At 44.3% G+C, this 25,124-nt stretch overlaps 1 protein-coding gene across 1 annotated transcript in view; it reads right to left on the bottom strand.

Annotated features, from left to right (window-relative positions):
• Positions 1–25,124, bottom strand: part of SFXN1 (sideroflexin 1) — a 78,305-nt gene that overhangs the window by 6,308 nt on the left and 46,873 nt on the right. The window contains exons 4-10 of the mRNA XM_073575245.1: positions 23,200–23,298; positions 12,111–12,186; positions 8,314–8,399; positions 6,062–6,189; positions 3,923–3,972; positions 3,781–3,830; positions 3,559–3,606 (exon numbers count right to left, since the gene is read on the bottom strand). Of these exons, the coding sequence (XP_073431346.1) occupies positions 3,559–3,606; positions 3,781–3,830; positions 3,923–3,972; positions 6,062–6,189; positions 8,314–8,399; positions 12,111–12,186; positions 23,200–23,298 (537 nt within the window). The remainder of the gene's footprint in view (positions 1–3,558; positions 3,607–3,780; positions 3,831–3,922; positions 3,973–6,061; positions 6,190–8,313; positions 8,400–12,110; positions 12,187–23,199; positions 23,299–25,124) is intronic.

Consider the following 25,124-nt stretch of genomic DNA (forward strand, 5'->3'; position numbering starts at 1 on the left):
AAAGGACCCTGAGGAACGCGAGAGAGGGCATTCCTGACTCATCTGACAATGGGACAGTAGAGTCGGGCCAGTGTAGTCGATGGACCTCGGGTATGTTTGAGCTACCGGAAAGATAGCGTGTATTGACTAAACCTGTCTGGTAGAGGACTATCCAAGTGCTCGATAGGGGATAGAATACTGCTGCAATAGGACGCGAGGAATCTGAAGACGAGGGCGTCTGACTTACCTGAATACGGTACAGAACACCAGTACCATTGAACCAGTCAACCCCCGACACGTCTCCACAGTAATACGACCATTTCAACCACTGTACCTGGTAGGTGGTGTGTCTGAAGCCTGGATAGCGGATATAGCATAGTTGCCATCGGCTCAAAGTATCCTGTGAACAAATCAGCATTGAGAAAACCCGGAGAAGGGTATAGGAAACAGCCATTTCTGTGTTGCGGTGCGGTCTAGGCCTGGATACCTGATGACCTTAGGTAGAATAATGGCTTCACGTGTAGAAAACCATACCATGAAGTCTGTATTAAAGCAGATTCTGACCAGTCAATTCTCTTGACAGTAGAACAGTAGGTCTGGGATCAGAAAGAGACTAAACTCTACTCTCTGTTGTGCGCCAGAGTTCCAACCCCTGGACCTGCGAGTTGTGGACAGCTTCCTTATTCACTGAGCCACAGCCGACAATTGCCAGATAACACGGACTTCTATCCAGCTGGAAGTCCGGCCCAAAACACTGCAGACATGAAGAGATAGAAGCAGCTCATTATTCTGCTTAGGGCAGTGTGAAGCCAGCGTCCAGAGGAGGCTGCAGAAAAAAGGAAGGGCGAGTGCCTGTGAGCAGTAGATATGGAAGCAGTTGCTATGCCAGGGCTCCAGCATCATTATGTGTGAGGCAATGGTCGAGTCTTGCTCTACTGAAAATTAAGGCACACCTGCAATTGCGGGTCGAACCTTCTAACAGACAAACACCATGCGGCAATTACAGAAGACAGCAGCGTGGCTCTACATGGCTCTGTGTGCTATGACACCAGACATACTGATGCACTAGAGACTGCGCGGCAGATTATTATTACGCCAGTGAATTACACGCCTCTAGAGTACTATTACGTCACTGACTGTATGGCTCTAGAGTACCGTAACGTCTGTGACTGCACGACTCCAGAGTACCATTACGTCAGAAACCGTACGGCTCCAGAAAACCCATTCCGTTAGTGACTGTACGGCTCCAGAGAACCATTACGTCAGGGACTGTACGGCTGCAGGGTGCTATTCCGCTAATGACTGTCCCTATACCACTATCGATTGCACGGTACGACTATAGCGCATATCCATGAGACACACTAGCAAAAATGGATTCTCTGCTCCTTCACTGGACCTGCGGAAAGTGTGACCCTGCTTAGTTTTACTATGAGGGGCTTATACTCCGCATCGTACCAGATTAGGCTGAGCGGAGATAGGCAGGAAAGAGCTGGTCCTGCCTGGTGAAGGCACTAGCCGGGTCCCACGCTGGGAGAATGTGACCGCTGGGGGATGCCGAGGAAGACACTTCTCACCGCAATAGAATGGGCGCGCTGTGAAAAACACCGCTGTGCACAGCCCGCAAGGGGACGGAGCTAAACGTCAGCTCTGGGTGCAGGAAGATGGCGGTGATGGCTACTATCTCTGCGCCGCATGTGAGGCCGGGTAGAGAGTGCGGAGCTTGCGCCGGGGAAGTGAGGGGAGACGGGCGGGAAAAAAGCCCGCCCGAATACAGAGAAGACGGGGGGCGCAGCTACCGAGGACTAGGCCGCAAATGAAGCCTAGATTAGTCCCTGGAAACCGCCGACGGAGCGGGGGCGGTGCGGAGGCCCAGGAAACGCTGGAGCTATAATCCGGATCCTATCAGAAAGATAGACGGGTGTGGGGGAAAAACGGTGGGGCAGGGGCACCGCGCTGAGGAGAGCAGCTGCTGCTCACTGTCGCTTATTCTGAGGGAAGGCACTAACTGAGGAAAGCCTGAAGTGCACATCGACCGGCGAAAGGAGGGTGCATGATCTGCCGACCTCAGCCGGGAAGTGAGCTCCTCACAAGTGCGGCAGGAGAGTGGCCAGGGGAAAGGGACGGGAGGACTAGGCCCCAATATAAGCCGGGGACTAGATTACCAGTGACCGTCTATACCTGACAAGGGGTCTCCTCTTCTTTACTTATCTTCTTATTGAAGTCGTCCTGACAGTTGCCGGACGTCACGTCTCATCCAACTAACAGGCTCTGGTGGGCGAGTAGGTGGGAGACGGTGGGCCAGGACCGGGTCTGGAACACCTAAACACGCTTCTGTGCTAGGGGATGGGGTCCTGCCGTCCAGACATATGAGGGTACGGGGTGGCAGTACATGCCGCACTCAGTCTCTGTGTGGGTGTACAGTAGGGACCATTCACACTGTATCCCTCCGGAAAACCTGAAAAGAAACGACGCACATTGAGGTAGATAAGGGTCTAGTGAAAGACCCGTGTCCACCTCCTACTGATACTAAGCTAAACTGAACAGCCTACTTCCTGTCGGTGGGGTGTACACTGCGGAGGAGGAGCTAACTTTTTTTCTGCATAGTGTCAGCCTCCTAGTGGCAGCAGCATACACCCATGGTTCCTGTGTCCCCCAATGAAGCGATAGAGAAAGTGCAATTCCACAACTGTTTTTTGGATTTTTTTTTTTTTTTTACCATGTTCACAAATGGTAAAACTGACCTGCCATTATGATTCTCCAGGTCATTACGAGTTCATAGACATCAAATATGTTTAGGTTCCTTTTTATCTAAGTGGTCAAAACAAATCCAAAGTTTGTTAAAAAACAAAAATAAAATAATTGAGTCATTTTTTGAGACCCCATAGCGTCTCCATTTTTCGTGATCTCAGGTCGGGTGCTGAGCTGACATTTTTAATGATGCCATTTTGGTGCAGATACAATCTTTTGATCCCAAGTTATTGCATCTTAATGCAATGTTGCGGCAACCAAAAAAAAACGAAATTCTGGCGTTTTGCCTTTTTTTCTCATTACACTGTTTAGTGATCGGCTTAATTCTTTTTTTTATATTGACAGATCGGGTGATTCTGAACACGGCAATACCAAATATATGTATGTTTGATTTTTTTTAATTGTTTTATTTTGAATGGGTTGAAAGGGGGGGTTACTTGAACTTTTATATATTTTCTTTATTTTCTTAATACTTTTAAAAACTTTTTTTTTTTTTTTACTTTTGGCATGCTTCAGTTGTCTCCACGGGAGACTAGAAGCTGCCATAACACGATCAGCTCTGCTACATGCGGGCGATGGTCAGATTGCCTGTATGTAGCAAAATTGCTGACTTGCTATGAGCGCTGACCAGCGGGCGGCGCTCATAGGAATCTGGCTATGACAACCATAAAGGTCTGCTGGAGACTACTACTGGATAGATAGATGGTTTATCAAAGATGGCTTGGTGCAGATTGTGCCATCTTTGATAAATGTGGGCCAGAAGGACCAGTGGCGCCTTGGTGAAAAGCAACTTAGTATTCAAGAAGGGGAAGCGTCTAAAATGAGTCTTACCTGTTCTGTGGAAATAATGCACAGCAAAGTGGTGTTGCAAAAACCAAGCTAAAAATAAAAAAGACAAAAAAAAACAAAAAAAACAACAACACAAGATGTTAACACGTTACCTTCCAATTGTCAGAAACCATTTCTAATATTACTAAGATTCTATTAATTTACAAACTCAAACTTTGCCTGACATATCTATTTAGAAGAGGTCTTTGGAGCACCACGACTTACCAGAATCCCACTAATCCCACTTGTATAGGGGCGCTCATCCATGGAAAGCGCTAAATACAAAAAGAAATGCAAACTTGTGTCAGACATGAAGGCCAGCAAACTGCAAGCAACTAATGGACATTGAACAAACGACCACTATTACCTTGAGGAAAGCTTTCTTTTCCAAACTGTTCATTATAAATGGGGGAATTGCTGTAAATAAGGAGAAAGGAAACATACGGATATCAGTGGGTTCGGGGTTACATAAATTCTGCATGCTTAAAGCGCCACTCCAGAGTTTTTGTCTTTTTCAGGGCTGGAGTGGTGCTTTAAATCTAAGTCCCCTGCCCCTTGTCTTATACTCACTCTCTGGCATCTTCACCTTTATTCAATGCCACTTCATTCTTGTGGTGCCATCTTGTGAGCACAGCGTCTGACTGGCTGCGAGTCAGAAGCCACATCGCAAGCTCTCAATGCAAGGTAGGAGAGCCAGAACAAGGCTTTCATAGTCTTGCATTGGAACGTGACCTATGTGCCACTCCATGAAACACTGGAGCAGTCAGCAAGTGACAAACTGCAAGAGACCGACGGAGGCAGTGATAACAGATGAAGATGCCAGAGGGTGAGTGTAAGATAGGGGGCAGGGGACTTAGACTTAAAGCACAACTCCAAAGCTGCAATAAATAATAAAAAAACAAACAAAAAAAAAAACACAGTTGGAGTGGCGCTTTAATACTATAACGTCTACCAACATTTGCACAGATTACCAACATTTATAAATGAAAGGGAATCTGACAAGAGCATGATGTAAGGACAGAGAGACCCTGATTCCAGTGATGTATCCTTTAGCTTGCTGGGTGCAATAGTTATGATAGAGTCACAGTTTTCTCTGCTGCAGATCTAGCAGTGCTCAGAATGCTGAGCTGTGTATAAACTCACCACGTCACAGCTCTGTGTGTACATAGTATAATGACAGAAGGCGGTGGTGGGGGCAGGGTTGGACTAAGATGCGTAATGCCAGTTGTTCTGTAGTGATAATCTCCTGCTGATACAACACTGATTGTATTAAAAAAAGCAAAACAGTCTATTAAGTGACATCACTGTCATCAAGGTCTCTGCTCCTACATGATGGTGCTCTCAGAATACACAGTAAAAATCTGGTGACAGATTCCCTTTAATAGATGTACAGTGAGGTCCTGTGTGTGTGGCATAAAACTGTTCTACACACAGTGCTTGCAGGGATACTCTGCAATAAACCCAAAGACCACAATCTAATATCTACCTATTTTAATCCCTCTGGACAATTCTTGACAATAAGCAAATAATAAACCATCTCCCATTGGGACCTCCAGTGGTGAGTGTGAAATCCTGACAGTAAGTATTCAATTTTCCTGCAGCACCCCCACGTGGTAAATGGAGAAGTACATTGAAAATGCTTCAAAGCAATGAAGGACAGTGTATGCCCTCCAGAAAAAAGGCACTCTTTATAAATGAATCCAAGCCTGGCATAGAGAAGATGAACCTGAGCAATGGACCTCTGCTCAATTATCTCTGCATTTCCAAGACAATGGGTTTTCTTGTCCTGATAATCCCTTAAAAGGAGTTTTCCCATATCCAAGATCATATCTCAATATGTAGGTGTAATAATGATATTAGCAAACACCTCCAATTATAAATGTATAGTTCTTCTGATGCGCTATATCGCTTACCCCATGTGCAGGGCATTGCAGTAGCTTAGGTATCCATAGTTATGACCACTAAGTGCTAAGTAACTGTCACTATATGAGTGGTCGCAGCCATGGATACAGAAGCTAGTGTAATGCCCTGCACATGGGGTAAGCGATATAGCGAGTCAGAAGAACTATACTATATATAATTGGAGGTATTTGCAAATATTATTACACCTACTACATACCGGGATAGGATCTTGGAGATGGAAACATGCCTTTAAATACATGTCGTCATAAAAAATGAAACTAAGCAAAACTTACATGAAAAGCAAAATGGACCTCCTACTGTTATAGAACAACTATGGCTATTATTATCTCACTCCAGCCTCCTAAATGGCGAGAAGGTGCTCTACACACTATATTTCCACGACCCTATAAGCCGTGACAACTACTGTTACTGGGCTGTACAGGAGTTCTCCAATCCAAGCCCTGTTTCTGACTTCACTTTCTCTACCCACCCTGCACATAATGCTGGTAATAGTGAGGGGTTCTACCACCGTTCAGCACTCTCCCCATGACACGGAGTCTGGACCAAAACCAAGCTCCTCAATGCATGTCTATGTAACACGTACCCATGCCTGGAGCAGCCATAAGGATCCTAGAGATGACCACCTGAGTGATGGCTTGTTTAGCAGCGTTGGCAGACTCTCCAATCCGGTTTCCATTTTCATCTGTTACAGGAATGCCATACTTTAATTCCCTGCGACATGCGATAAAAAAAAAAAAAATGTTATTTCTGTACACTATGCTCCAAATTATTATGCAAAAAATATTTCCTCATATTTTCTCTAAATTACCTATATGAATTGCAGTCATTGTTATTTTCCAGTCATCTAATATTCTAGTATAATTGCAATGTTTTTGAACAAACTGCCTATGAAAACACTATATTTTTAAAAAGAAACACTCAAAATGCATGTTCCAAATTATTATGCACAGCAGAGTTTTCAACCTTTTTATTTTTATTTTGATCAAAAAAATGGTCAATTGTGAAATTATAAGCATTATCAGCTTATTACAAAATGAAATCAAACAGTTTTCAAGTCAAAACTTTATTCTAGGTGATGTTACATTTGCACATAGGACCCCTTGTTCGAAAGAAGCTTCTGAACTCTCTCGTCCATTGAATTTGTCAGTTTTTGGATGGTTTGTGCTTCAATTGTTTTGCCTGTGGACAGAATACCCTCCCGGAGCTGTTGCTTAGATGTGAACTGCCTCCCGCCATCATAGACACTCATTTTGATGATGCTCCAGAGGTTCTCAATGGGGTTGAGGTCAGGGGAAGATGGTGGCCACACCATAAGTTTGTCCTCCCATAGCAGCCAGAGATGCAGATGTGTTATTTGCAGCATGAGACGGCGCATTATCATGCATGAAAATGATCTTGCTGCGGAAAGCACGGTTCTTCCTCTTGAACCATGGCAGGAAGTGCTGTTTTAGAAACTCCACATAGATTATGGAGTTCATCTTTACCCCTTCAGGGATCCTAAAGGGGCCGACAATCTCTCTCCCCATGATTCCAGCCCAAAACATTACTCCACCTCCTCCTTGTTGGCGCCTTAGCCGTGTTTTCATGGGGTGTCCATCAACCAAGCCATCCTCCACTCCATCCATCTGGACCATCGAGCGTTGCACGGCACTCATCGGTGAACAAAACAGTTTGGAAGTCAGTCTTCATGTATCGTTTGGCCCACTGGAGAAGTTTCTGCTTGTGTGCAGTGAATAGAGGTGGTCGACAGGATGGCTTACGCACAGCTGCAAACCTCTGAAGGACCCTGCATCTTGTTGTTCGGGGGACGTTGGAGGCACCAGCAGCTTCAAAAACTTGTCTGCTGCTATGACACATTTTTGCAGCTGCTCTTTTAACCTGACGCAATTGCCTGTTGGAAAGAGTCCTCAATTTTTCCTTATCAGCACGCACACGTGTGTGCTGGGAATCAGCTACATACTTCTTGATTGTGCGATGATCACGATAAAGTGTCTTGGCAATGTTGATTGTAGTCATGCCTTGACCTAAATACTCCACAATTTGTTGCTTCTCAGCAGCCGACACATCCTTTTTCTTTCCCATTTTGGCAAAAAATGTAGGCTGCTTAATAATGTGGAACAGCCTTCTTAAGTAGTCTTGCCTTTATTTGGACACACCTGCCAAATTAATTTGCACAGGTATCTGCAATTGCTTTCAGTGATATAAAGAGCCCTGACACACATCACCATCAATGAGTTTAAATGACAAACAAAAAAATTCTAACCTTATCACTCCTAAACTCTTTTTGCATAATAATTTGGAACACAGTTTATATGGCCATTCCTTCGCACATGGACCAGTATTAGCCTTTGCGGTTTTAGCTTGTAGTTAAATTCACCACTGATCTGTGGCTTCATCACACAATGGCCACCACTGGTACCAGACAGTATAAAGCTCAGCAGGCTCTGGTATGTGGGATACACAATGGCCATGTGAGTACACCGGATTGTATGCACAGAAAATTGGGCAGTCACTGGGAAAGCTTAAAAATCACACAATCTGGGGGTCCCCAAAATCATGCGTACTGGTGGTTGGCGAATGGTTGCACCATCTTGGTCTTTTAACCTTCAGCCGTGAATGACTGTATTTGTGTGTCTGTAGAAAGTCGCTTCACTGAGGAAGTGCTGCTAGAACTGTGTTCACACCAGACATAAGAAACCTACAAAAATATCTTCTCTTGGAATAACCAGGAGAGGGACCACAGTGATCATTAATCAGCCCCTAGTCCACTGAAAGGAAAAAACAGCCCTGCTGACAAAGGAACATTCTACCTACTGAAAACGTGATGCTTCTTACCGTTGTCTCATCAACGGGATGTTGATACAATTAGCAGCAGCTACAGCAGCAAAAGGAACAAATCTTCCTATTAACGGTGAAACGTGCTAAAAAAATATAGGGGAAAAAAAAAAAAAAAAGATATAGTCATCTGTCAGATTCAAAAGATCCATGACTTGTCCCAATCCCCGATTGTTTATACTGCTGTGGATATATACAATGTAATGTGTCACTTAAAAACATTTAGTACATTGTTGGAAAAAATTCTTACAATGAAAAATTCGAACTTTTCATAGGTTCTTTTAGGCTATGTGCACACGTTGCTTATCTGATTTAGAAATTCTCTCTGCAGGAAAATTGCTGGGGCAAAAACATGCGTTTTTGTACAGCAAGAAAGGCTTTTTTGAACCAAATATATTTAAAAAAAAAAAAAAGTGATGTAGTTTCTTGGCTCAACACCACCTTTTTCTTGCTGATGCAGTGTGGCATCAGGGTAATGGGATTAGGGCTGCAGCTGTCATTGACACCCTCATTACTAAACTGTTAAGTAAAACACAAACACACACAAACCAACACACATTGTCACCAGCCTATGTAGGAGCATTAACAGAACGAATGTACATAGGCTGTAACCAGACAGCAACTGTTAATTTTAAAGAAAACAAAAGTGAAAAAAATATTGTAATTTTAATAACCAGTAGAGGGAAAGCCGACAACTGGGGGCAGATGTTTATAGCCTGGGAAGGGGGTAATATTAATAGCATGGGAAGCTTCATAGGTATCAGCTCACAGCTGTGTAATTAGCCTTTACTGGCAATTAAAATGGGGGACCCCAAAGAAAATGACATGGGATACACCTATAATAATCAGCAAAGGCTATGCAGACAGCTGTGGGCCGATATTAATAGCCTAGGAAGGGGCCATGGATATTGGCCCCTCCCAGACTAAAAACATCAGCTCTCAGCTGCCCCAGAAATGGCACATCTATAATATGCGTCAAATCTGGTGCTTAGCCTCCCTCTTCCAACTTGCCCTGTAGAGGTGGCAAGTGGGCTTCATATTTGTGGGGTTGATATCACTTTTGTATTGTCGGGTGACATCAAGCGCACAGGTTAGTAATGGAGAGGTGTCTATAAGATACTGTACCTTTCCATTAGTAACCCCAGAGTGAAATTGTATAAATACACAGACACCCAGAATAAAGTCCTTTATATGAAATAATGACAGACTCCTATAATAATCTTAATTTAACCATGCGTATCGAATGCCTATTCCACCAAAGCCAATGTCTCCTGCAACAAAAATAAAATAATAAACCACAATATTCCTCACCTGTCCACTGAGAAGATAGTCCATAATGTCCCAAGATGTTCCTGATCAGTTATGTGACTGCTCTCAAAGACAGCCGGCAATGCACTGATAGGAGGTAATTGCTCCCGCAGTGTATCACTGAGCTTCTGTGAGAGTGGTCACCGGAGTTTATAAGCTGATCAGCTCCGGTGATCTCCCTAACGGACCCACTACTGCGTGGGAAAGTTCTCACACAGCGGTGCCGTGAGAGCACCAGAGCTGATGAAATGCGGTGAACTCTCACGACAGCTCAGTGACACACTGCAGGAACCATTGCCTTCTGTCAATGCATCGCCGGCGTCGAGCAGAGTGGTCACATCTCCCGATGTAAATGTTCTATATGCGAGATCTCCATGGGACACTTGAGATTATGTTGGCTACAGCGGACAGGTGAGTATATGTTGGTTTATTATTTTACATTATTTCTAGGAGCCGAAGATTTGATGTTAGGCGAGTATAATTTTTTTTTTATGTGAATATGTATGTCATTTATTGGTAGTGTTACCGTGGGTGACAGCTTCGGGATCACGCTGACATTTGAAAGCCTGACCCCGCAGTGCTCTGACCGATGGTCTTACCAGTGGTAGCGTTACCGCCGATAAAAACTATGGCGCCGGTGTTTCCCCCGCTGTCACACAGATGACAGCATGGGAAACACCATAGAAAGACGGTAAAACGCAATACAAAAACTCATCGAATCCGCAAACATTTTTATACCTGCGTTTTCACTGTGGATTTGACTGACTCAATTGAAGTCAATGGGTGCAGAAACGCTGAAGAAACACAAAAAGAATTGACATGCTGCAGAAAAAGACACAATGCAAATATGCATGAAAATATACTGCTCACGTGCACAACACTTCAGGATTGTCATTGAATTACCTTGCATAAGGGTTCCATTGCATTTTTGGACGGTTTCCGCACAGAAAAAAGGCACGAAAACGCATAAAAAATGCATCGTGTGCACATAGCCTTTTTATAGTTCAAAGTAAAATGGTGAGCCGTCACATAGTGAACCCACATCATAAGCAAAGCCTCGGGGTAGCAGAACGTACTAGAAGACAGAAGATACAGCCTGTGCAGCATACATGAAAGCATCCAAAGTCTTCCATGCAGAGATAAGAGAAGGACACTAGTCATTATCGTACCTTGATTCTTTTCTCCCAAACTCCAAGCTGGAGGTGCTGTTTTGCTGCCTTGCTCATACAGCTGGAGTTGCTGATCTGAACTGCAGGCGTAGCACACACATCTGTGCTCCAGTGTGCAATTATTTACAAAAAAGCTCTGAGCATAGATATAGAAAATGGCTAAATCTTCAGTTTCGACCAGCTACACTAAGTGCATGAACAAGGCAGCTTAAACAGTACTTACAGCATGAAGTTTAACAAAAAAGGAAGCAAAAGTTAGGTAATAAGAGTATATTAACAAAGATGCATATATTTGCAGAGACTGATCAATAATGAAGTATCAAAAAAATTTAGGTACTCTAACAAACAGTGTAGATTTTCTTCCAAGTCACACCACAGCATGGAACAGCATTTTCAAGAAAAAAAAAACTGCAGTAAAAAAAAAAAATAAATAAATAATGTGTTACACATTAGCCAAGCTGCATCTACAGTATAATTGGGAACCTAAGGGTACGTGCACACGCTGCGGAATCCGCTGCGGATTAATCCGCACGGATTTTGCAAAAACCGCAGATAATCCGCAGGTCCAAAGACCTGCGGATTATCTGCGGTTTTGCCTGCGGTTTGGTCCTGCGGATTCACTATCTCCACAATGGTGGAGATAGGAACCCGCAGCGGTTTCCGCAGAAAGAATTGACATGCAATTCTTTCTGCGGATTCAAAACCGCAGCAAATCCGCGCGGTTTTTTCCGCAGCGTCGGCACAGCGTTTTTTGTTTTACCATTCAAATGAATGGTACTGTACACCGCAGCTAAAACTGCTGCGTGTCCGCAGCGGCCAAAACCGCTGCGGAAACGCAGCGGAATCCGCAGCGGTTTTGGCCGCTGCGGACACGCAGCAGTTTTAGCTGCGGTGTACAGTACCATTCATTTGAATGGCAAAAAAAAAACGCTGTGCCGACGCTGCGGAAAAAACCGCGCGGATTTGCTGCGGTTTTGAATCCGCAGAAAGAATTGCATGTCAATTCTTTCTGCGGAAACCGCTGCGGGTTCCTATCTCCACCATTGTGGAGATAGTGAATCCGCAGGACCAAACCGCAGGCAAAACCGCAGATAATCCGCAGGTCTTTTGACCTGCGGATTATCTGCGGTTTTTGCAAAATCCCTGCAGATTAATCCGCAGCAGATTCCGCAGCGTGTGCACGTACCCTAACACTCTTGTGACCTATTAGGTTACCTGTTTAAGGCATCACCTGCTCGACATGAAATGTTAGAAGTGAGTGAGGATGAAATGGATCATTAGTAAATCGAGCCATAATATAAGTAGGAACACATGAAGTACCTTGGTTAGTGCGTTAAGTCCTAGAGCTGTGGCAACAGCACCTGTGGTGGCAGAAACATAAGCTGTTCCCAGTTGGCTAAAACAACAAGAGGTAAAAGTGTTTGCACATGTAGGGGAACAGCATGAAACCATTCTAAGAAATGTCAATAATGAAAGTGAAGGTGATACTTAGATTGCAGAGGCACTATGTTAACGTGGTTACTGCCTCCAAATATGTGATGCCAACATCTGCAGATGGATATACAGTGGGGGAAATAAGTATTTGATCCCTTGCTGATTTTGAGAGTTTGCCCACCGACAAAGACATGAATAGTATAATTTTACGGGTAGGTTAATTTTAACATTGAGAGATAGAATATCAAAAATAAAATCCAGAAAATCATATTGTATAAATTATATACATTTATTTGCATTTTGCAGTCACAAATAAGTATTTGTTCCCCTACCAACCATTAAGAGTTTTGCCTCCTACAGACCAGATAGACGCTCCTAATCAACTCGTTACTTGCATTAAAGGGAAGGTGCCATCAAAAAATTTTTTTCAGCAATTGAAAAAATGTAAAGAATTAATAATGTTTACATTTTCTTAAAAAATATAATTTGTTTTTAATATAGTAACATATGAAAAATAATTTAAAAAAAGGCATTTCCACTTGTTAACACTAGGGGGAGCAGCTACTGCAATTTGACACAAAAACCTAGTGTACAACTAGCTCACATTACTGCCCTGCAGTAACTATGGGCGGAGTTTGCCGACATGGGTATGATGTCACTCCTCTACTCCCCTTCTGGGTGTTTGCTAAGGGATAAGAGGATGAGATTTAGGAACACGTTGAGCAGCCATTTTTATGGTGACTGCAAAGTTACTGACAAGTAGATAGTCACCGAGGATGGCAGGCAGCAAGGATTCTGGGAGATATATGGTGGAGGGAGCAGCACAGAGTATTTCAGTAGAGCAGTGTGCTGGTCTATGGGGGGCACAGAGGGAGATATGTGGGGGAAGAGCAGGGTGACAGCAGCACAGAATATTTCAGGAGAGAAGTGTGCTGGTCTATGGGGAGCACCCTGTTGTGTGCGCAGAGCAGCCAGGGATTGTACATAGAGCGCTGTGTTTTATATACTGTTCCACAGAAATCCAGGAAACATTTCTGCTGATTGATGGCCTGTTCTGATCCAGACTTTGCAGGCAAAGACCCCATTCCCCTCCTCAGATCCTGTCCTGGCGATGTGTGAAAGCGAGGCGACAGGCGCAGTCCGGGGTGACGCTGGGAAGAAATGTAGCCATACAGTAACGATAAAAATGAGACCCCTCTCTTCAGCTGCCTCCCCAGCCCTCCCCTGACTGCACCTAACTATTACCCCTGACCCGTGTGCAGGTGCTCAGCCAGAACCACCCTAGAATGGGTCCCCTTTCTGCAGATAATACTGCCATAGAGTTCACACACAATACTGCCATATACTTCACACATATTACCGCCATATAGATCCTACACAATACAACCATGTAGATCACACATAAAACTAGCAGGGTGACAGCAGCACAGAGAATTTCAGGAGAACAGTATCACACGGGATAGGATTAGATACACAGCTCAGCAGAAAGTATAACAAAAGTGAGGATTAGATACACAGCTCAGCAGTCAGTATCACACAGGATAGGATTAGATACACAGCTCAGCGGTCAGTATCACACAGGATAGGATTAGATACACGGCTCAGCAGTCAGTATCACACAGGAGAGGATTAGATACACAGCTCAGAAGTCCGTATCACACAGGATAGGATCAGATACACAGCTCAGCAGACAGTATCACACAGGATAGGATTAGATGCACGGCTCAGCTGTCAGTAAAGGCTCATTCACACGTCAGTATTTGGTCAGTATTTTGCATCAGTGTTGGTATGCCAAAGCCAGGAATGGAACTTACCGAGAAAAAAATATGGTTGAAAGACTGATGTCTGTTCTTTATTTTGGAGACATTCCTGGTTTTGGCATACAAATACTGATGAAATACTGATCAAAAATACTGGTGTGAAAGAGGCCTAACACACAGGATAGGATTATACGGCTCAGCAGACTATCACACAGGAGAGGATTAGATACACGGCTCAGCACACATTATCACAAAGGAGAGGATTAGATACACGGCTCAGCAGTCAGTATCACACGGGATAGGATTAGATACACACGGCTCAGCAGTCAGTATCACACAGGATAGGATTAGACACACAGCTCAGCAGACAGTATCACACAGGAGAGGATTAGATACATGGCTCAGCAGTCAGTATCACACAGGATAGGATTAGATACACAAGATACACGGCTCAGCAGACAGTATCACACAGGATAGGGTTAGATACACGGCTCAGCAGACAGTATCACACAGGATAGGGTTAGATACACGGCTCAGCAGATGGTATCACACAGGATAGGATTAGATACACAGCTCAGCAGACAGTATCACACAGATTAGGAATAGATACACGGCTCAGCAGACATTATCACACAGGATAGAGTTAGATACACGGCTCAGCAGTCAGTATCACACATGATAAGATTAGATACACGGCTGAGCAGTCAGTATCACACAGGAGAGGATCAGATACACAGCTCAGCAGACAGTATCACACAGGATAGGATTAGATACACAGCTCAGCAGTCAGTATCACACAGGATAGGATTAGATACACAGCTCAGCAGTCAGTATCACACAGGATAGGATCAGATACACAGCTCAGAAGTCCGTATCACACAGGATAGGATCAGATACACAGCTCAGCAGACAGTATCACACAGGATAGGATTAGATACACAGCTCAGCAGTCAGTATCACACAGGATAGGATTAGATACACAGCTCAGCAGTCATCACACAGGATAGGATCAGATACACAGCTCAGCAGTCAGTATCACACAGGAGAGGATTAGATACACGGCTCAGCAGTCAGTATCACACAGGAGAGGATTAGATACACGGCTCAGCAGTCAGTATCACACAGGATAGGATTAGATACACAGCTCAGCAGACAGTATCACACAGGATAGGATTAGATACACGGTTCAGCTGTCAGTAACACACAGGATAGGGTTAGATACACGGCTCAGCAGACAGCATCACACAGGATAGGATTAGATACACGGCTCAGCTGTCAGTAACACACAGGATAAGGTTAGATACACGGCTCAGCAGACAGCATCACACAGGATAGGATTAGATACACGGCTCAGCAGTCAGTATCACACAGGATAGGGTTAGATACATGGCTCAGCAGACAGCATCACACAGGATAGGATTAGATACATGGCTGAGCAGTCAGTATCACACAGAATAGGATTATACGGCTCAGCAGACTGTATCACACAGGATAGGATTAGATACACAGCTCAGCAGTCAGTATCACACAGGAGAGGATTAGAAACACGGCTCAGCAGACTATCACACAGGAGAGGATTATAGATATAACCACACTGGTGAAACTGCCCTCCCCCCAAGGATACACTAGACTGGGGTGGGGAACCTCCGTCCCGCGGGCAGGTCCCTGGAGTCCCCAATGCCCGGGCAGCTGCCGTATCCTATCGGCTGCTGGCCCTTTAACCCCCAAGTGCAGGGCATGCAGCATTCACTACATAACGCTGCTGCCTGCTGTGCCCTGCACATAAATGATGACGTCGACTGTGTGGGCGGGGTTAGTGCCAGGGTGGGCGGGGTTAGCGCCCAATGCTTTCCAGTCCTCCTGTCCCGGAAGAGGATATGCTGCCAGAATCCAGAGCGATCTCTGATCTGGCAGTGTGCTTTCCTACTGGTCATCTGTGCCCCTCAGCTTGGTGCCCCCCAGCTATGCAGCTATGTGCCCCCTGTGATCTGTGCCCTCCAGCTGTATTCCCTCTATGATCTGTGCCCTCCAGCTGTATGCCCCCTGTGATCTGTACCCTCCAGTTAGATGCCCCCTGTGATCTATGCCCTCCAGCTATGTGCCCCCTGTGATCTGTGCCCTCCAGCTATATGCCTCCTGTGATCTGTGCCCTCCAGCTATATGCCCCCCCGTGATCTATGCCCTCCAGTTATATTCCCCCTGTGATCTGTGCCCCCCAGCTATATGCCCCCTGTGATCTGTGCCCCCAGGTATGTTTCCCCATGTGATCTGTGTCCCTCAGCTATATGCCACCTGTGATCTGTGCCCTCCAGCTATTTGTCCTCCTGTGATCTATGTGCTCCCATCTGTTTCCCCATGTGATATCTATGCCCCCTGTGATCTGTGACCTCCAGCTGTATGCCTCCCTGTGATCTGTGCCCCCCTGTGATCTATGTTCCCCCCTGTGATTCCCCCCCCCCATGATCTGTGCCCCCTAGTTATATGTTCCCCTGTGATCTCTGTGCCCCCCAGCTATGTGCACCCCTGTGATATCTGTGGCTCCCAGCTTTGTGCCCCCTGTGATCTATGTGCCCCCTTGTTATCCTTGTGCCTCCCTGCTATGTTCATCCTGTGATATTTGTGCTCCCATGTGATCTTTGTGCCCCTTGTGATCTGTCCCCTCCAGCTATGTGCCCCTCCATGATCTCTGTGCCCCCCAGCTATGTGCACCCCTGTGATCTCTGTGCCCCACCCCTGTGATATTCGTGTCACCCCGGTGATCTATGTGCCTCCCCAGTGCTGCATATCTCCCCCCTTCGGCTCTATGTGCCCCCAAGTGATGTGTATATTCCCCAGTGCTGCATTAACCCCAAAAGTGCTGTATATCCACCCGAGTACTGTATATCCCCCACCTGTGATATATATAGCCCCCAGTGCTGTATGTGACCCCACCAGTGATGTATATTCCCCCCAGGGACATATATATACCCCAGTGCTGTCTGTGCTTCCTAGTGATGTATATAGTCCTTCAGTGATGTCTATTCCCCCCAGCCTCCCCGGTGATGAATATGTTCAAGCATCTCCTGTGATGTCTATGCCCCCCAGCCCCTCCTGTAATGCATATAAAGCAGTCTCAATGTTTCCTACGTTATGTCTGTACAGCAGTCTCAATGTTTGCTATGTTATGTATGTAGCAATCCCAGAGTCTCCCGTGTGATGTATATACAGCAGTCCCAGCGTCTCCTGTGTGATCTATACACAGCAGTCCCAGCGTCTCCCTTGTGATGTATACACAGCAGTCCCAGCGTCTCCTGTGTGATGTATATACAGCAGTCCCAACATCTCCTATGTGGTGTATATAAAGCTGTCTCAGCGTCTCCTATGTGATGTATATATAGTAGTCCCAGTGTCTCCTATGTGATGTATATGATTTACAAAAGTTATTATGACAAAAAGTTGACTGCTCTCCTGGCCGAGACAAACCTGGAAAAGCAGCTGTGAGGAGCAACATGATCAGTATCACCTAACATCACAGCTGCACCAAAGAGAAGCAGCTCCAGCTGACACATTAAGGGTGAGTTACCATAATTAATTATTTGACTAAATATACCGAAATAATTTTCAAGGTGATCATTTTTGTGTGGCCCCCAAAAGATTTTAGAAATTTCCAAATGGCCCCCGACTGGATAAAGGTTCCCCACCCCTGCACTAGACTATGGGTTGTATATGTCACTGTCCTCCTCAGACAACCATAAACGCAAAGGTGCCATATTACTGGGGCTATGAGTGAGTGGGGAGGCGGAGACAGAGCAGAAGGACACAGTGCAGCAGGACGCAGTGCTGAACCTGGACCTGTTATGCTACACGTGTGATCCTGTGATAGAGGGTAAGAGATGCTCAGGGGATAGCACTGGGCTACAGTAAAATGGCGCCCAATCACACCTACAACAGTGAATTGTGCAGCCCACAGGGGCGTGCCCAGTTCACTGCTAATGAGGCTGCAATGTTAAGGGCCTTTTACACATAGCAATATCTCTAGCGATATCGCTAAAGCGTCACCGATTTTGTGACGCAACAGCGATATCGCTAGCGATCTTGCTACATCTGACACGTACCTGCGAACGGTCCACCGCTGGATATCGCTGATTGCACGAGAACGGGATGGTCCATTTTCTCATCGCCGGCTTCCTGCTGGCGCCGACGAGCGACACATGGACGCTGGGGGAAGACGTCAGCAGAGCTGCGTGTGACAGGTAAGTAACGACCGCTGACCGCTGCTGCATCGCTGGTGAGATCTGCCTATTTGGCAGCTCACTAGCGACCATTTAGCGATGCACCAGCGATCCTGACCAGGTCATATCATTGTCGAGATCGCTGGTGCATCGCTATATTAACGGGACCTTTAAATATAGGGTTGGGAACAGACTACTGTCTTCTATGTCCAGGGACGGCCATATTTGAAGACTGTATGAGTCCTCCACAGATCTGCAAATCAAGATGGCAGCGCCCATTGGCTACATTAAAACATTACTACAAAAAAAAAAAAAAACATAAAAACCATAAATCCTAGTTAGTACAACATTTGCTGAAACATGTTTTGTTACTTAATTTTTTTTTGCACATAATATAAAACTGCGGCACCTTCCCTTTAAAGACAGCTGTCTTACGTAGTCACCTTTATAAAAGACTCCTGTCCACAGACTCAATCAGTCAGACTCTAACCTCTACAACATGGTCAAGACCAAATAGCTTTATAAGGATGTCAGGGACAAGATCATACACCTGCACAAAGCTAGAATGGGCTACAAAACCTTAAGTAAGATGCTGGATGAGAAGGAGACAACTGTTGCAATTGTAAGAAAATGGAATAAATACAAAATAACTGTCAGTCGACATTGATCTGGGGCACTATGTAAAATCTCACCTCCTGGCGTATCCTTGATCATGAGGAAGGTGAGTGATCAGCCTAAAACTACACGGGGGGGAACTTGTTAATGATCTCAAGGCAGTTGGGACCACAGTCACCAAGAAAACCATTGGTAACACATTACGCCGTAAAGGTTTTAAATCCTGCAGTGCCCACAAGGTCCCCCTGCTCAAGAAGGCACATGTGCAGGCCCGTCTGAAGTTTGCCAATGAACACCTGGGTGATTCTGTGAGTTATTGGGAGAAGGTGCTGTGGTCAGATGAGACAAACATTGAGGTCTTTGGCATTAACTCTACTCGCCGTGTTTGGAAGAAGAGAAATGCTGCCTTTGACCCAAAGAACACCGTCCCCACTGTCAAGCATGGAGGTGGAAACATTATGTTCTGGGGGTGTTTCTCTGATAAGGGCACAGGATTACTTAACTGCATCAATAGGAGATTGGATGGAGCTATGTACCGTAAAGTCCTCAGTGACAACCTCCTTCTCTCCACCAGGACATTAAAAATGGGTCATGTCTGGGTCTTCCAGCAAGACAATGACCCAAAACATACAGCCAAGGTAACAAAGGAGGGTGTCAAAAAGAAGCACATTAAGGTCATGGAGTGGTCTAGCTAGTCTACAGAGCTTAATCCCATAGAAAACTTATGGAGGAAGTTGAAGCTCTGAGTTGCCAAGCGACAGCCTCAAAATCTTAATGATTTAGAGATGATCTGCAAAGAGGAGTGGACCAAAATTCCTCCTGACATGTGCGCAAACCTCATCATCAACTACAAAAAACATCTGACTGCTGTGCTTGCCAACAAGGGATTTGCCACCATGTATTAAGTCTTGCTTGCCAGAAGAAGCAAATACTTATTTCTCACTGCAAAATGCAAATGAATTTATATAATTTATACAATGTGATTTTCTGGATTTTATTTTTGATATTCTATCTCTCAATGTTAAAATTAACCTACCCTTAAAATTATAGACTGTTCATGTCTTTGTCAGTGGGCAAACTTACCAAATCAGCAAGTGATCAAATACTTATTTCCCCCACTGTAGGTTGAATGTGGTTGTCCACTGGTAGGACAACCCCTTCTAGATCAAAATGTTTGGCCCCGATAACATAAGAAAGCCTATACTCACCTCCTGTGCTGATGCCGTTCCCGCGGTGACTGCACTCGCGGTCTTGTGACACGTGATGCCGGCGCCCAACCTACACTGGTAACAGTGTCCCCACCTTCAGACAAATTGGTCATGACGAGCAAATCCGGGCTGCAACTGATCCCTGGCTTCCTTTTCACATTTGATTTGTCCGAAGTCTGAGAAAGTGACGCCAGCGCTGATTGGATGTCGGCGTCACAACACAGCATAACAACCCCGGGGAGAGAGACTGCCAACACCATGGGAACGGCGCCGGCATGGGAGGAGAATATAAGCTTTTATTAGGTTATAGGGGTGAAGCGAGGAGTATGAGACAACTTCAAGGCCTAAATTTTTTCTGCCCAAAATCCCTATTGCAAGTGGCTAATAGATCATGGATTAAAGTAGAGCTCTCCGCTTATTTTATTCCTGCTGCTTCCAAGTAATTCTGTTTTTACTCTTTTTAAGCTTGCCATACAGTTTCAGGGATAGATTTAGAACTAATTTTTATGGTCATTGCCAAGGGGGTGTGGCTCACAGGATAATAATACAGAGTAAACTAAAAACACGTCTCCAGATAATCAGCGAGCCACACCTCCTTCGTAATGACCATAAAAATTAGCATTACAAAAAATCAATATGGTGGATTAAAATAAATAAAATGTTTAGGGAGGAGCGGGAATATAATACGAGAAAAATCTGGTCACATTTGACCTTGTAAAAGTCCTCGTAACCAAACCACATAATATTGTTTTGTGCCTTTTGGTCTAATAAGAGACTAAAGCAGAATAATATATTAACATATACAATTTTTTTTCTTAAAGGGATTCTGTCAGCAGATTTTGCTATGTAATCTGACAGCAGCATGAGGTAGTGACAGAGACCCTGATTCCAGTGATGTATCACTTTTGCTTACTGGGGGCAGCAGTTAGAATAGAATCGCAGTTTTCTCTGCTGCAGATCCAACAGAGCTCAGATGTGTAGCAGTATATAACTCTGCCCACACCACTGATTGGAAGCTTACGGTTTACACTGTGCATAGGCATCTGCTGGTCCGTACTGGGGACATGGTTGGACTAGGATGCATGTGGACAGTTGTCCTGCTAAAAAAACACTGGTTGCATTGAAATAGCAAACCACAGCCCAGTAAGTGACACACTGCTGAAATCGGTGTCTCTGCCCTTACATTTTGATGATCTCAGATTACATAGCAAAAGCCCGCTGGCAGATTGCCTTTAAAAAAAAAAAAAAAAATCAAACATTTGGCATTAGATATGATCAATTAAAGTTATGATACCAAAACTTGTGCTGCTTTACTACTAGGATTTGATGACAACATGATCCCCTCTGATTTTAGACGAAATTGTGAGGATAATGATCTCTAAATACATCATCCACTCAAGAGTGTTATTTTTGTATTTTAAAGACTACAACATCCATGTTAATGCATTATATTGGATCTTAGTAGCAATGGAGGATGTATGGAACTGGGGAACACATTGCTGACCACACAGTATTAACAGCATGAATTCAATGGCAGTGTTAAAAAATGGTTAGACGAAGGAGTATTATCAATGGACACCTCTCTGCAGGACACACTAGCTATTCCAGGAACAGGAACATGCTTCTGGAGAATAAAGGAACCCAAAATGCGTCAGAGAAGACGACACATGCAGAATACCAACTGGGGTACATTTATAGTAACAGTCTCAATAGAGAGAAGTCTCAGGGTGCCATAAAAAAGTTAAATCACACTAGTGGCAAGTGTTCACTTTTTGGCGTAGAGCATATTTACCAAAAAAAAAAAAAAAAAACAGAATAGGGGAAATATATGGTCTCTACTAGTGATGAGCGAATGTGCTTAGGATAAGGTGTTATCTGAGCATGCTCGTGTGCTAACCGAGTGAGTTCGGCGTGCTCGAGGACTATGTTCAGAGTCCTCGCAGCTGTTTGAAAGCAGGGCTGTGGAGTCGGTAAGCCAAACCTGCGACTCCGACTCCTCAATTTCCCTTACACCGACTCCGACTCCGACTCCACGACTCCGACTCCGACTCCTACACATATTGCTTATATTTAAGTGAAAAATTTATTGTAGTACAATGTGAACCTCAGACATTTAATAATTTTTATGATCCAATAATCAAGATATTTAGATAGAACAGAATATATATTGGTGTACTACCCGGTTTTCATTCTTTTTGGTACAGATACGATATGGATAGACAGATATGGATAGATAGAGCAGATTTCTAATCTGCTTTTGCTATTGAAAACATTATCTATTAGCTCAAAAACCTTTCAGGTGATGCAGTTTTTTAAAAAGATGATCTGCTTTTGCAGCTGAAAAACGTATCCTCAAAAAACACAGGAAAAACGCTGTGTGTGAATGTAGCCTTAGATCAGGAATAGAACAGTCATTTATAGGACATTTCATAACTTTCCCAAATTCCTATGAAAAAATATTCAGCACATTCTGCATTGAACTACTGTACCCAATTTATTATATATTTTAGGAGTCGGAGTCGGTCCATTTTATACCGACTCCAACTCCGACTCCACCAAAATGAGCACCGACTCCGACTCCACGACTCCGACTCCACAGCCCTATTTGAAAGCCACAACACATGCAAGGATTGTCTGTTAGTTAGGCAATCCCTGCATGAGTTGCAGCTGTCGAGCAGCCGGGAGGACTCAGAACATAGTTCTCGAGCACGCCAAACTCACTCGGTTAGCACATGAGCATGCTCAGATAACATCTTATCTGAGCACGTTCACTCATCACTTAGATTCCACCTAATCATGAAACTTCCAACTCAAGCTTGCCAGCAAGTACTCCCACCAAAAGGATTTGTGGAGCCCTTCTATAGTTTACCATATAGCAGCACATTTCAGGGAGTAAAAAGGTTCTGCTGCAACAGAGAACATCACATTTAGTAGAATAAAGAAGGATTTGCAGCGGTCACGTAACACAGCGAACCTACTGCAGGCCTTCCATCATTCCCCGCACTTCCCTATCAGACACTACGTATTGCTCTCTGTGTGACAACAATCTCTTCTGCCTGTTGTGTTCCTGACACAAGGTCATTCATTTCATTCCGGCACATGGCTGCGTGCCAATCCTCCACCGGCACAGTAATGAAGCAGGGGCAGCTGGCGCGGAGCCATGTGTCTGACATCCTCCTACCTTCCAGTGATGGGAGCATCTCCACTCCGATTTGTGTAGTTAACGATGGCATTAAACGACTGGTTAATCCACTGCCAAAAGATCACAGCGGGCGTTGTCCTAAAAATAGGAAACAGTATGTTAAAGCTTTCATTTGACGTGGCTTACAGGCAGCAGATCTAAAGGCCAAATGTGAACATCTGGGAGCCGGCTGCACTGCTATATGGAATGCCGCTTACTCCCGACACATGCACACGCAATGGCTGCTCTTCCTCGACCTGAGAAAAGTCTCAAGACTCTATTAGGATGGTACAATTACTTTGCTGACAGCTATTTTAGTGGTGGGCACAAACACCACTCATTAAAAGAAATAATTAAACGTGAAATATTAGGATTTGACTGAACTGAAGTTTTACATGCAAAGAAAAAAAATCTCAATATTTCCTTTTATCTCAGTGCTGGAGTGGTGCCACTAATGTAAGTTCCCTGATCTTACTATTATACTTACCAGCTGCCGTCTTCAGCTCTTCCCAGCACCGCTCCAGCCCTGCTCCCCCATTTTGCGACCACAGCTTCAGACTGACCCGGAAGCCAGAGGGAACGGTCGCAAGCTCTCAACGGATGTCTACGAGACCCTCATTCTGGCTTTTATAGATTTACACCGAGTCCAGCAAACACTAGAGCGATCACAAGATGGGGCGCAGGACTGAAGTGGCGCTGATAACAGATGAAGACTGCGGCTGTAAAGTATAACGCTAGGGGCAGGGGACTTAAGATTAGCGACACCACTCCAGCAATACAATTAAAAAAAAAAAGCTGAAGTGGTGCTTTAAAGGGTACCTGGCACTTTGAACGTTTGGATCAATCTCTGGCCAAGACAATATAAAGCAAAAGAAGTCAAGTACCGTAGATTGATATTCAGTTTTTAATAGACAAGACTTGTAAACTGTTTTTATACAGTTCTGCTATTTTTGAGCTTTAATAGTCCAGTAGGCGGTCCTATTCACTGATTGACAGATATTCTTGCATGCCCACTCCCTTTACTCCCCAACTAAAACTGGGCAGGAATCCGAGACATATCTAGGTGAAGCCTTGTCATGGCAATAATGCTAACCTAACACTGGAGAATTAGTCTCCTGGCAGTGGGGAGTCTGACTGATTGTCTGTTCTTTACAAGGTGTATACGTGTTGATGAACCCAATAAGAAATATATTACAAACATGGCCATGGAAGACACTCAGGGATTCTTCACACAGTGTTTTGTGTTTTTACTGAGTTTTTTTGAAAAACGCAAAGCATTTTACAGCAGCGGCAAAATAAAGATTTCCCTTTGCGTGTTGAGCTGCAGTGTGATTTTTTTTTTTTTTTTTTTAAACCTGTAATATGTCATTTTTTCATCATTTTTTTGCTGCGATACTTTACTTATTATATTGAGGAATAACCCAAATTTAGAAAAAAATGCAAGCCAAAATACATTACAAACATCACTTTTACTTAGAATGTAGAAAAATTGAACAAAAATGACGCATGACAACAATGAGATAACACAGGTAAGAAAAGGGGACACCTGGTATAAATATAAATCAATAGATAAAAACGAAAACAGATAAAACAACCCCAAAGTTGGTAAGCAGACTAAGTAATAAACAAACCTTGGTATATAATTTAACAAACAGTATATAGCTGTACATTAAGGCTATGTGCACACGTTGCGGAATTCCCGCGATAACTTTCGCGGGAATTCCGGAATTCCATTCCGCGGGAAAATCGCATTTTAAATTCCCGCGATTTTCCCACGGAAAAACTAGCGATTTGCAAGCTAAATTAGCTTGCAGAATGCTAGCGTTTTCCAAGCGATCTGTAGCATCGCTTGGAGAACTGATTGACAGGTTGGTCATGCTCGTCATACATAGTGTTTGACAAGTGTGACCAACTTTTTACTATTG

The sequence above is a fragment of the Dendrobates tinctorius genome, unplaced genomic scaffold (assembly GCF_039654945.1).
Source record: "Dendrobates tinctorius isolate UK_male_01 unplaced genomic scaffold, ASM3965494v1 ptg000043l, whole genome shotgun sequence".
NCBI lineage: Eukaryota > Metazoa > Chordata > Amphibia > Anura > Dendrobatidae > Dendrobates > Dendrobates tinctorius.